The 13,873-nt window shown below is 40.6% G+C and overlaps 1 protein-coding gene across 1 annotated transcript; it reads right to left on the bottom strand.

Annotated features, from left to right (window-relative positions):
- Positions 1–440: 440 nt before the first annotated feature.
- On the bottom strand, positions 441–11,937 carry LOC119732065. Its single transcript, XM_038205435.1, has 9 exons — positions 11,166–11,937; positions 8,031–8,288; positions 5,341–5,474; positions 2,997–3,095; positions 2,411–2,549; positions 2,186–2,245; positions 1,774–1,901; positions 1,493–1,554; positions 441–1,379 (listed from the first exon to the last, which is right to left on the bottom strand). Exons 1-9 carry the CDS (start codon positions 11,266–11,268, stop codon positions 1,250–1,252), a joined length of 1,113 nt encoding a protein of 370 aa, XP_038061363.1. The 5' UTR covers positions 11,269–11,937; the 3' UTR covers positions 441–1,249.
- Between the last annotated feature and the right edge of the window lie 1,936 nt (positions 11,938–13,873).

The raw sequence follows: 13,873 nt of genomic DNA on the forward strand, positions 1-13,873 counted from the left end.
GGCGCCTGTTCAAGTTTGCAAAGTAAGTACTATTAATGTAGCATTAAGGAAGGGGGGCTTATACGAGGGAGCAAAGAACTATAGTCTTCATCCGTCTTAAGCACTGGAGGAAATCACTTTAAATATCACCGTATATAAATAAACGCCGCTTACCGACCCTAATGTCTAGGGGCTTGAACTTTTTACATATCACCGACAAGTCTCTAATTGAGTACAGCTCTTGCAGACTTACCGTGCGTGCCACTGGAATAGATTTTATGATAGTTTCTGTGAATCGAAAGTTTCATTTCAGGACAAATTTGGATCAAAAAGTTGCACTCAAAAACGACAAATTTAACGTCCTATCGACATGCCAATGAATATTACTAATGCAAAGGATAAGACCCTCCCCAATTCGCCCCCCCCCCCCCTCAAAAAAGAACAGCGAGTGACGTTGATGCTGCTTTTGGTTAGTGAATGCTGCCTTTATTGTTTTATGATCAATGAAGTAGAACACTAAAGCATAATCGATAAATTCACACCCGAGTTCCATAGGTTGGTATTTTGGTAATGCATTAATGAGAATGTACAAATGAAGTGACTCTAAATATTCAAACTATATAGCTTTAATACATCAGCCCCCTGCCTTGAAATGGGTCAATACAAATTTCTCTAATTCACTTCTCAATATGCAACTGACGGTGAGTTTGAGATATTATAGACCATAAAATAGCTTATGAAAGCCTTATTCGGTTGAGCCTAGAAAGATAACTTTCAAATTTTATCAAAACTGGACCACTTGACCTAAAAGGCAAGGGTTTCAACAAGGGCCGATTATTTTCTATTTTACGTTGATGATTGTTACTAAAGTGTCTTAAGAATTCGCCATGCATAAAAATGAACACACAATACTGTTTTCAATAACAAAGGCATAACATTATTTACAATGTTTAAATGCAGTATTTTTAGCATGTACAATTGTGTAAACAGTAATGTCTAACCCAACTATCTTTTTATACATATCTTATTACGTAAACAGGAACGTAATTCAGAAATATTCTTACAAACTTTAAGTACATAGTTTTTTTATAAACATATTTTACAACATTATTGGTTAATCATTTGGTTTGTATGTTCAAGAGCAATAGGCCTAACGAATATTAATTTACATTTTCGTTTTATGTTGGCTGAACTGCAAACACGGCAGATACTCTTATGTATTCAAATCTCGCGAGACTTGGGGAAAACTCGTGTGGTTTCCCTTGCTGTTTTATATGCATTTGCATTCATTGATCACGTGGACAGTCAAATCCTCGCCCTCTGGTGTCTGGAACATGTGTGGAACGTACTCCTTCGGTGAACAGTACGTGTTGGGAAGCAACACTGCAGCACAGTTTGTTCTGTGTGAGAGGAAAAAAAACACCAGGTTAATCAGAGTTTTAATTAATTGAAAACAAGTGGATCGCAATTAGTCAGGTTGCAAGTAAAACGGATGAACCATGATGATACCTACCGTCGAATACAGATGCCTTTCCTTTCCGTGCAGCTTCCGAGGCATATACCAACATCCAGTTCCTGAGGAAAGAAATGGTTCATATGAGGGTTGATTGATCAGTTTTCCCCTAAAATCCTTCAAATTCGACCCAAATTTGATTTGTTGCCTTTCATCCCTGCATTAAAATGGGTGTCTATCGTGTCTAAAATGACGTCACAGTAAGAGCGCCCTCATGTGCCAGGAAATGGCAAGGTGATACTATTACATTGACCTTTTACTTAAAAGCAGTGTAGTCTTACCTGTACAGCATCGTAATATTCATCAGTTGTTTCGTTGAATTTCCGGATGTAGAACGCCACCATGTGACTTGCCCTGAAACAGCCCCCAGCGCAGGAACATCCGGTGATGACGTCGACACACTCGTGACCTGAGGACCCAAAATATATTTTAAAAAGTTATGGAACTTCAAGTATTGCGACCAGCCGTCTTCTCATGATTACACAAGACAATGGTTTAAACTCGCGAAATGCGTAATTTGATGGCTTCCCTTTTAGCACATAATTAATACGGATTTAGATAGCCCTATTGTGAATGGTAATAAGAAATCAAAGGCACTTCTCAATCAAAGGCATTTAACACCTTGCACTCTGTGCCGCTTCCTGGAAATAGTCCTACTTCACTTCGCTCATACATGTCGTTATTTTAACGTACCGTTTGGACCAAGGACTGTTTCCGTTTTGTTCTTCGTGGCTCGGCACTCAACATCGGAGTCTGCAAAATAAGACAAGATCAAAAATTAGGCCTACATTAGGGCTGCAATGGTCTTAACAGGACGAAGTGGAATATAGTATAAAGTAACATGGGGCGAACTGGAAATGGGATGGAGTGACGGCATCCCTCGTCCATAAGACTTAATTATACGACATAAGAACTTACCGCGGCCGTTGAAGCATCTTCCCCGACACTCCCCCACGTCTATGGTCGTCTCGTACGGCGTGTTGTGGTGGAAGACCTTGTTGAAGGGCATTCTCTCGCAGGGATGCATCTTAGGTACACACTGGCAGTCATTAATGACCTGAAGGGGTAAACAAACCATGGATTTTATACGCAATAATATACTGCCCTCAATGGTAAAAAAAAAAAAAAAAATCAAATTTAGGACCCTTCCCAAGTGTGCAGTTGTTCCTAATCTTAGAATGGTACATCACATGTGAACCAGCCAGAAAAAAAGCTCTCACTCAAAGACTGGTTACCGCTACTTTTTTCTTAGTTATATTTAAGAACCGTCAACCAACTTACTTCTAAGTCGTTGGTAGACAATTCCCGCATGAAAAAAACTTAACCATTTTAGTATACAACAGAAGATTACATCACATGATTTTGTTAAAAATATTCTTTTTAAAATGTTGTTCAAGGCGACAGCCTCTCGATTTCAAAACTGCCCCTTTATACTCTTTGAATTGTAGACCACTTTGGCGCGCCGTACTTTTTCCTGGTTTGTTCGTTTGTTTTCGTTCCTTACCTCGTAATCCAGGGGCGACCATGCGTTTGCGTACAAACTGCGCTCCAGAAGAATTCGCGTCGGCAGGCACAGGTTGCCATCATCGCATGGTTGATCACACTGGTGAGTAACACAAAAATTAGCACAAAACTAATAATCTTGAGTTAAAGTCCAGACATATTTATATTGTCTGGTCAAGGAAAACAATCGAGTCACATGGCGACACCAACACAATAATGAGGTTTTAGACAAGACATGCACGTCAGTTTCGTGAAATTGACTTCTGCGAATGCTTCGTAATCGTAGCCATGTTGTTACTGTAGTGTTAGGATGAAATGGAAGAGTCATATTATTTGGTTTCTGAGTGTTCAATATATGGCATCTAACTCTGCCTTAGCGAGGGTACACATTTAACTTGTCTGCCCATTTTACAAATACGTATTACGGTCCGAAATTTGGGACTCTCAATACTGTGTATGAGAGTTCAATGAAAGTATTGAAAACAAGCACATAAAAAAAACAACCAGTCCAACACCGCTTTAGTACTGCATGGGTCAAATGTATCAAAAGAAACAGCTGGTACCGGTCTCTATTTCTACACTACTCTCCATAATCTGCGCGCCACAAGACTACTGAAGAGGTCAGTCTTTTCGAACTCCAGTTGGTTATGAACCAGTCTAATCATAGGCTTCTTATTGAAATAACTTGGCTTCATCATCTGCAAAATATTGAAGAAAAGTCTCCTTTAAAAAATGAGAACTGAGATTTTCAAACTTTGCCGGAGAAATACTGAGGACCTCGTCTTTGCCTAATGAAAAGTTTGGAGAATTGTGTCGGCTAAAAAAGTGAGTAAAGTTGGCCTGAATTTGTTTTGCATGTTTTTCTGCATTCAAGGTCCCAGTCAGGGTAAACCCACCGGTTTCGAAACCCCAACGCAAAGGAACGCAAAAAGATCAAAACTTTGCATAACGATTCAAAGATGTCTACTCTCAACTGCCATTAGACTAATTCCCTTTTTTGCATGTAAAATCACAAACAAACCTAAATATTAGTTTCCTAAGCCTCTCCATCTTGTTTTCACTGGATCATGAAAACACAAATTCACTTGTCAGCAAACGAACTCAATCAGCTGTAAACACTACTGGGCAGAAGCGAATAATGAGGACAAAAGCCCACAGAATTTAAGGTATGCTACGCGTGATTGACAGCGCCACAATGGTCGGCTGACTTGTGCCCAGTTATCCCACGAGTGCATGGGCGTCAATCCTGGGGGGGGGGGGGGGACAGGGGGACACGTCCCCCCACTTTTTGAAGGGTGGGGATCACAATATCAAATGTCCACCCCCCCCCCAGATTTTTGAACTCGTGTCTCATTTACAGGGCCCTATTATGTACTACAATGTATCTTTTGCTTAGAAAATATTGGTTAAAAAAGTGGTCAGAAATTGCCTCAGATAGCACCACATAGCATTTAGAATATCTTTTACTAAGATAATTATTGGTTAAAGTGGTAAGAAATGGCCTCAGATCACATCACAGAGCATCGAGAATCCAATTTTACGCCGAAGGGCTTCGCGCTCGCATCAGTTCTGATCAAGGTATGTCCCCCCCCCCCCCCCCCCACTTTTGAGAAGCGATTGACGCCCCTGCACGAGTGATTCTGTTTGAACGGAAATAGAAGGACTGAAGTTTTACAGGGAAAAGAACTATCAGTAGAAATCCGTATAATCTGACTCCATACTGTTGGAGTCGAGGCAGATTCGATGCCTGCTGACGTGAAGTGTAATCCCTCGAACATCCCCCAAAAGTGTCAATCTTTGCTTTTCAAAAACAGAAGTGACAGACCAACTGTGGCAGAACTAGTGGCGTTGTTTTCTAAAAAGGGCAACAACCTCATGCTCGCGTGTAAATTCGCAACTGCATATAGAAAGATATAGATGTGGAGTAGTGTAGAATGTTGTTGCGAGGGGAATGACTTCTCGTGTAATGACATGCATGTTGGTGTGCGGGCACGAGGCATTAAGTGTTCACATCCACGCTGAAGAAAACCTTATTATTTGAAAATAAACTTAGGCTCAAACTATGCAGGTGAAATGCCTCGAGCCTTGTCGTTGCCGCGCAAAACGTCGGAAACACGTCGGCTGTTAAAGCTCGGTAAAATTTGCCTGATTTTGTCAGTCAACTTCAAGTCATCACATATCGTTCACTTAAACTTTGTCAAAGGCATTCCTACGTTAGTGTTCATCCCGTGTTCATTCCCTTCTGACGACCTGTGATTGATTTGATGACAACTTGACAAACAAGTTCTCATTAGGGCTATCCAACAAAATGAGAGGCCAAGGATTTCGGGTTGACAGACACCTACCACGGGTCCCTGTCCCTTGCTCCTCTTTACCAGGACCCTCGGGTCTGTGGTTGGGCCTCTGGGTGTGGGCCGTTCAAGATAAGTCCTCCGACACCGCCCTACGTCCTTCCTGATTGGCCTCCTCGCTGAGGTATCTTGAAATGAGAAAATACAGGACAAAACAGAACAAATGCGTATAAATTGCCAGAGATATACAATCAAGCCTTCACAAGTCATCAAAAGTCCATTTCCTTCATCGCCTTTCATAATCGTTATCTACTTGTGGTAATTACCTGTGGGTTGTGATTTTCTCAATTCGTACTGCACTTAATAAAACTCTGCAATCTCCAAGCTTCATTTTAAGACATCAGTCTCATTCTTCCTTTCTAAGACAAACTTATTCGTTTGTAATCCTCTTATATTTGTGACATGTCTTGTGATTGATTGCACCTGTGATTGATGTCATTAGATTCACATTGGTTCAAACAGAATACTTGAAAACTTTAACATTGTAACGTTAAATAAAGCATATAATGGTGGTGAAAATAAGTATTTATTGACTCAAAAATCAAGTGGTAAATGTTTTCGAGTGAACTCGTCCGTTTTGGTAGATGGTCTTGTGGCACGTTCATTAATTCATTGCGTGCCATGTCAGTATTGTTTGTTCGCATTCCCTGATGGAAAACTCGTTACCATAAAAGATTAATTTGTTTGTACAGAGTATGGTTAACACGTCATTAACTTCTTCGCAGTAAAGACGATCAGATGAAATCGGTACCCACCCACGTAACACGCTTGCGAAGCAGCCCACGATTCCTTTAATTATTACAGTAAGCTACCAATGATAACTTTTTTGAAACTAACTAACGACAGGTGTAAAATTAAAACACAGATACAGAGTACTGTTGTTTTCTGCGTAACACATTTGACTGAAATTTAAAAATCTTGATCTCCACATTCATTGTATTACTTGAGCAGCAATTGACAAGAACATTTCAAAGAGGTTATTGTCAAAAAGGAATATTCCTATTTTTATCTGAAAAGAGGAAATCTTCACACAGGCGGTGAATGCCCTGCGATTTTACGTTCTTAGAACAGCCGTGAACGCAATGTTTCGCCCAGGACTAATAATACCAACAAACAATCGTTTCCGTGATGGTTTAGCCATCTGGACTATACTCGTCAGCGTCGAAGTTCAATTGCACTTTCAGCTTTTTAATTTTACTCATGGGCGTCGCCAGGGTTTTTCTAGAGGGGCAAAACACATTATTTCCCAAAATCCTTGTACTCAATTTATCATCGAGAGTGGCCGGGGACTTGCTCACCCCATCCCCATTGACACCCCTGCGGACACCCATGTTGTTAAATGTGCATTAAATTAACAGCAATATGACTTCGCACCTCGTTTTCTTATTTCCAAACCCCCCTTTTTTTCCTCTTTCTTTTTGGGCTTTTCCATGCAGGCGGGGGGGGGACGCCTATGGTTTTACTTCCAAAACTGTCACACATAAAGACAACCATTCTGTAAACCATTGCAGTTTTATTAATTTTTTTTTCAATCAGGGTATTGAATAATCGTTTGCGTTTCTAAATGGTCAAAATGGTCATTAAAGTCATGTTTTGTAGTTTCCATTCTGACCTACGACCAGCTATTTCAGTATTTGCCTTAAATAATTTCATTGCGTCCAAGTTAACAGACACGTTTTAAGGGCGGTTTATTTATTTCAAAACTTTTGTCCCACGGGTAAAGCAGTAAATAGACATTTTCTCTTTGCAGAAAAGAGTCATTGGACACTTTTTTGATATGCATTGAAAGTAAAATAAAATTCGGTGCTCCAATTTCCAGCTATCGTCCCTGTAATACGTGTACAATGTATTACGCAGCTGTACCTCTTTTGAACATCAATTGCAAGTGCATACACGCAGACTCAAAATAGAGGGCGCCTAACATAAATTTCAATGAGAAAGATACATTTGGATCGCTTAATTCAAGATTTCGTTGCTTGGATGCCGAATAAGAAATTCGGTGAGTGGTGGCGCCATCAGATATTATGGAGTCTATATTCTGGATCAGACTGCTGCAAATAACGATTAATGTACACGGATGCTCTGTGAAGGTAGTCAACCGCACATGGGACACTACAATTTATATGGGCCTGGAAAGGTTAAAAGTGAAACAATGGCAATGCATTTGAACAATATCCTCCACATTCAATGCAATGCTCAAGGCAGTGGTGTCCCAAGATTGGAGAAGACAACATTCAAAATTGTGCATGATGTAATGATATTTTTTCTTTCTCCTTTTAGAGTCTGCAGGAACCGAGTATTCAAGAGAATGTTGACCCCTCTCCATTTTGAAGAGGTAAGCTTAATTAATTGTTTACCGTAACCTTTGATGTACATGTACTCCTATAACGTGTGCATGTCACAGGTTTAAAACCTTGACTTTCGCAGTTTACACGTGTAGTTTATCTGGTATGTCCTGACCACTGAAATAGTTACCCGAACGATATTTCATAGGCCTAAAATCAGAATGCGGGCGGTTATAATTATTTGTCAAATCGAACTGGTGTGAAATTTTGTTTTCTTCATGTGCGCTCAGTACGAGAAAGAAATGATACGTGAAATGTCCTTTAAGTCATTCTGTTGCTCCCTCTTCAAAGAAGATTCAAGGTTTCTGAACGACGTAACAATGACGTCACGACACTCACCGAACCCAATGGTGTGGTACTTTTTCTGTCTGTAGCAGCACTTTGAGAGCGGCAGGTCTTGATCATGGGCCCCGCCCGAGTCATCTGACAGCGTGCTGGACGAATCACCGTCTGGTATTTTCCCGCTCGGCCAATCAGATTCCGTAATAGCGTGCTCCGATACCCGGTGGAAACTGTCCTGGTATAGAGGCCCTGGGTCGGCCACGCTGCTGGCGTGGTGCGTGTGCTTGTCTGGTTTTGTCGAAGGCGAAGCGAACGCTAAAATGAAAGAAATCGTCAAGATAAATATAAATCTTAGAAACGCTTCAGCAAAAAAAGAAGATACCTTCATAAAGTACAGAGCCATTGCATATTGTGCCATTTATGATACAAGCATGGCATTTGGCACACAGTTAGAGTATGTCATGATCATGATGGGGAAAGGGCCATCGCAGATTTGTAATGGCAACCATTTTGAAAATTTTAAAAATGGCTTGTTATTCTACCTACCTACAAATCTGCGCTGGCCCTATAGCCAAATGTCTCTCTTAAGACATACTCTGACTGTGTGCCAAATGCCATGCTTGTATCATCAAAGGCACGATTCCCCAAATATTTCCCCTATCTGGCCCACTACTGCTTTAACATTTTGACACTGTATATTAATTATCACATTGCAGAATTTGAAAATTGAAAAGTGGACAACGTGTCCCCAAATTTTTATTGCAACCCCCAGCGGGCCAGCACCGCCAAGTGCTCCGCGATCTTATCGGGGCATTTCGAGCGGCAGTCGGCCAATGGACTCCGGAAATTTCGAGTTAGGAAACCTGTCAGCTTTGATAGAGTTGGGCAATTAAACGGCTTTTAGGTGGCGTCTCAAAATAATGATTTAATTGGGAAGTCGTCTGAAGTGGTGTTAGCACGTTTATCTGAATTTGTATTTTCCCCCATCCCAGGGCGTTAAACGGGCGTCTGTAAATAAGAGGGGGCAACGTGCCAGGGCATGAGGAGGTGCTTTCCTTTCCATTTATGCGAAAAGCGAAGAGAATAATTGTCATCATTTCGGAGTGAAGATATACTCCTAGCTTAAGAGAAAATTAACGTGACCTCGTCAAGCTCAAACAGCAACGAGCCGCCACACTAGATGTCTCCTCAACCCAAATTGTACAAATGTTGACAGCATATGAACAGTCAGCATTTTCACTCGCATACTAGCATTTATTTTTTTAACTTAATGATACATCAAAAAGAAAAGGAGAGTCATTCTCTTATTTCGTGTGTAACAAACATAAACTTAGTGAAGAAAATCCTTATCAACTCAGGTAAATCGTACATGTAGTTAAACCTCGATAAAATGATTCCGCCGAAGTGCGAATAAAAGCCAAGTACGAAATGAAAGCAAAACAGACATAAAGAGCATAACCGCTCCCGAATAATGTCATATACTTTGTACAGCATACAAGGCAAATGCATTGTCTCTCAACATAAGGGCACAAATGTATAATATTCCATGAATCATGACATTTTCCGAACGTAGAAAATTTGAAAAGTGAGGGGTACAGAGTGGGTGTGGGCGGATTGGGGAGAGACATGGCAGAAACTTGTACTCTTCTTTTCTTAACTCCCCCCATATTTTCAAAACTAAATTTAGCATAAGTTTTACTTGATTACAAAAAAGGGCTTGATCCTGTGGTAGCCCATTGCCCCAATAAAGGTGATTCCCGTGGGGATTAATCTGGTCAACTATTATGCATTTCGTTCAATGATGCATCCTATTTTATAATATGTTTGTGTATGACAAAACATTCAAATGATGAAACGCTCCACATTTAAACGGCACTATCCCCAGTGATCTGGAAAAAAGCCCAACACTATAACAATATTACTCCAAAAGCTATTAAAGTTCAAGTCCCCTCTGACGTCATGCATGTCGATTTGCAAAATAGCTATCTAGGCGTATTCATTATTTATTGATATATTTATCACATTTATTTACCCAGGGTATGCCCAAACAGTTTAAAACTGGTTTCCATTGGGGCCCTGCATATATTTCAAATGACGACATACACGTACAGTTATAAAATATACAATACAGTAAAATAAAATCAAAATTATGTATTTCCTTCCCAGCCCTGTTGCACAATGTAGCGTGAACTACATGTAATAATAATTTCAATGCAAATAATAATACCGAGAATAAACATGATCGGTTGGCCTTTTCCGGTTGAAAGTTTGCATCACGTAACCACACAACGGGGATATGACACATGATTTTGCTTGGAATCCCATTCTCTTGGTTTAAACATTTCGAAATGGTAAAACAAAATTCGAAAATGGTAAATCTGGCGAACTATAATTATGAAAGAGATCTTAATTCAGTATTTGTATGATCGAGATTTGCGGATAACGCAATGACCATCAATTTCTTTAAGTGATTAATTTCTAAAAATGAAGAATTACTGCCGCTTCAGGGGTAATGGGTTGCCACAGCATCAAGCTCCCTGTTTTGTACTCGTGTAAAATTGCTGATGCATTGACCATCGATTTCTTGAAATGAAGAATTATTGGTTCTAAAAGAAACAACGATGACAGTGTTTTCTAAATGATGGGGGAGTTCTTGTCAATTTTTTTTCAGAATCGACAAAACCCCATTTTCGTATTCACTCCACCAAACAAACTTCAGATCATACTTAATAACCCAATTCAAATAGGTTAGGACTCAGGTTTATCAAACGCAGACGCAGAGCATCTTAAACTTGGAACACGTCTTGCAATTTAGGCTACGGCAGAACAGTGTCTTGTGAAACGACCCCCAAAATCTGATGTCTTTCAACAGGTATCACTGCAAACAGCGATGGAGTCTAGCACGACAAGTAATGAGAATTGTGAGGAAAATTGCCGCCAACCAATTCGACAGACCACTTCAGTTTATTGTTGAATGCTTTCTTCTTTCAACGTTACATGTTGCTCTTTAATCTTCATGTGATTCATTCTAAGAAGGGGGAGACGGGAAAAAGAGAAAAAGAATCCCTGCAGGGGAAAAGCCACTTCATTACGGGTATTGAAAAGGATCGACTGGAGCTGGCTGAAAATTGAGGCGGATGAAAGAGGAAAAGAAGAGAGAGCAATTTCAATGATAATGAAGGCAGGACTTACCGTGTCTCGTAAGAAGGCCGGCGACAATTGCGTATATTAAACAACATCTTGTCCAATGCGACAGCACAACAGCCGAGTGTTTAGCGCGCACAAAAATCATCATGGTGTCTTATGGTTCCGTGTACAGTTGCCCGTTTTAACTGTTACACAATTTGTATCCTTGGCGTGTAGAAATCAAGTTTTGTTTCAGTTTATTCTGCATCCGGGTTGGCTGGAATTCGTGAGGTATATAATCCAAGTTTTTGGTGCAGCGTGTATAAGTCCGGGTATGACTTTGCAGAAGTGCGCATCCGCGAAGCCACTGGCCCGAAGTAGAGGTATCACGCGCGCCGGCACATCAAAAGGTGTCGCGATGTGGAACCTCTTGCTAACGTACCGGCAAGGCCGTGGAACTGAAACAGGCTGCCGACGGGCATCACTCGAACAAGGACGGACTAAAGGCTGGTTGGATTGGAAACAAACCCTCGGAGCACGTAAGCTGTAGCTCCCACACCCGCGAGTGGTAGAGGTAGAAAGCAGTGGAACCTACTGGTGCAGCGCAGCCCGACCGCTTCCCCCATTACGAACTGCACTTTCCGCTTAATTGGGCCCCTTTTATCCCCGCTCTGAACAGGAGGAGACACGAAGTCTAGACCCACTTTTGGCCGGAGTGCCAGCGTGTCACGCCGCCTGGCGACAGAGTCCCGGGCCCGGCAAAAACTTCTTCGAGGGGACACTTGAAACTTTTTTTCTTTGACAAATCGCGCCCCTCTCATCCCTCCATAAGCGATGAGCATGTATGAGGGGATCCGGAGTGACGCTTATTGTTTCCTGAAACTCACCGGGGAATTACTAAGCATTTTTTTCTCGGTGGTTGTTCTGTGGAAAGAGGGTTGAGCGCTCGGTTCAGGCCCCTGATTCCGCTAACATAAGCCGCAGTCAGCTGGTTCCCTGGGCCTGAGATTTAGCAGGGGCGTTAATTTAATTAATTGGAGGAAGAGCCGGTTGGGTGATGATGTCACCAGCGCTCACCTGCCTGCGAAAAGGGCAAGCGGGATCATGCAAGGCTTGATCCGAGAAGCTTGTGGTTTGGAGGGGTGGGGAGGGGAAAGTGTCACAACTTTGCATTCAACTGATCTTACCCTGAGTCTTTAATTGGACAGTACGTCTACAACATTACAAGTACGCTTGGATCAAAGTGATGAAGAATGATTGCACGGCCGAGCCCTCTCACCATAACTCGTCACTAAAATAATTTGAACACATCATACATTCCGGGGCAGTGCATACTGTTTTTTATGATGTATAGGCATACCCACCCTTTTTGACCGGGCAGGGGATGGGCTGTGAGATCATCGCACTTAAGTACTTGTTGATATGAAGAAACACACGAAGATAAAAGAGCTATTAAAATCAAATTCTAGTTTAGTAGGTCGACGGCGAAATAAGTTTGTATCATGAACAGCGCCACCTTTTGTCGAATACTCTCCAACCCGCTCCTTCAAACGCTTTTTGAATTTCCAATGTCCGATAAACAACATTAGTTTTATTTATTTATTTATTTATTTATTCCATTTCTTTACCCAGGGTATGCCCAAACAGTTTAAAACTGGTTTCCATTGGGGCCCTGCATACAATAAATAATGTCTACAAACATGTATAATTATACAATACATTACAAATACAATAAAATTCAATACAGTGAGATAAAACATTATTTGAATAATGCATAGGTGTTAAGCAAATATTATAAATACAATATATTTTAAAACTATTATAACTACATGTACAGTGTGAATGCTTTACTATGAAGTTGATTCAGTGAACACGAAAAATTTGGATCTATCTTGTAACATCAAGAAAAGAAAAGAAAAATATTGCTGTAAACCCCGCGAAAACCCTTTTGGGAGAAAACACGGGGAAATTCCCATCCAGCTCCTTATTATCTTCTTATTATTATGGCAACCAAGTTTTCATGTATTCTTCGCTGGTCGCCGACCAATATTTACTTTTTTTGCTTCACAACTCTCAGCAAATTGACAACATGTCTCACTAAATCCATGTAACAGAGTCAGTAAATTCATGTAACACAGTCAATATGATGACTGAAACATTTTCATTCGGCAGCTAATTTTGACTTTTTATAAAATTCGATTCTACAAAAAATACTCGTCAAACCGGCACTAAATACTGGCAACATGTCTGGCATGTTACACAGTCATTATGACGCCTGGAACTACAGCTGAATGATCAAAGAGTGTTTACATGAGTTCAATAATATTAAAGAAAGGAGGTTTAGGACACGGTATGCTGACTTTGTGGCAACCATTTATTAATGTTCAACATTAAAAATGTAGCACTTCAATCGGCAGCAGATGTTTAACCTTTCAAAAAGTTCGATCAGGTGGAGTAGGATACAATAGGTAAAAGATTGTGATTTTGCCTCATGGTAAATCAGTGCTGGTTAAAAATGGTGTTTTCAAAGGGAAGAGGGAAGGGGAAGGTCTTTTTTTACTCGACGGTAATTTAAAGCAAGAAATGCATTTTTTTATTTTAAATTCGGTACCATAGATAGTTCTGCTGAATTGTCTTTAAGAAGATACAGTGTACTTCGAAAATACTTGAACTTTTAAACTTTACGACTGGCAAACATTATTTAAAACCCTCCTATGCAAACATACATTCTGTGCAAAGTTATACTTTCAGTCAAAATCAATTAAGTGACTGAC

Source organism: Patiria miniata, unplaced genomic scaffold, assembly GCF_015706575.1.
Source record: "Patiria miniata isolate m_02_andy unplaced genomic scaffold, ASM1570657v1 HiC_scaffold_24, whole genome shotgun sequence".
NCBI classification, from domain to species: Eukaryota; Metazoa; Echinodermata; class Asteroidea; order Valvatida; family Asterinidae; genus Patiria; species Patiria miniata.

What these genes read in the sequence shown, in the direction of transcription:
- LOC119732065 (XM_038205435.1), bottom strand. Translation starts at nt 11,268, where the DNA reads ATGATGATTTTTGTGCGCGCTAAACACTCGGCTGTTGTGCTGTCGCAT. An exon ending in GCAAGGGACAGGGACCCGTG is followed by an intron (nt 3,096 to 5,340) that starts GTAGGTGTCTGT and finishes GTTACTCACCAG; the next exon opens with TGTGATCAACCATGCGATGA. An exon ending in AACAGTCCTTGGTCCAAACG is followed by an intron (nt 1,902 to 2,185) that starts GTACGTTAAAAT and finishes TTGGGTCCTCAG; the next exon opens with GTCACGAGTGTGTCGACGTC.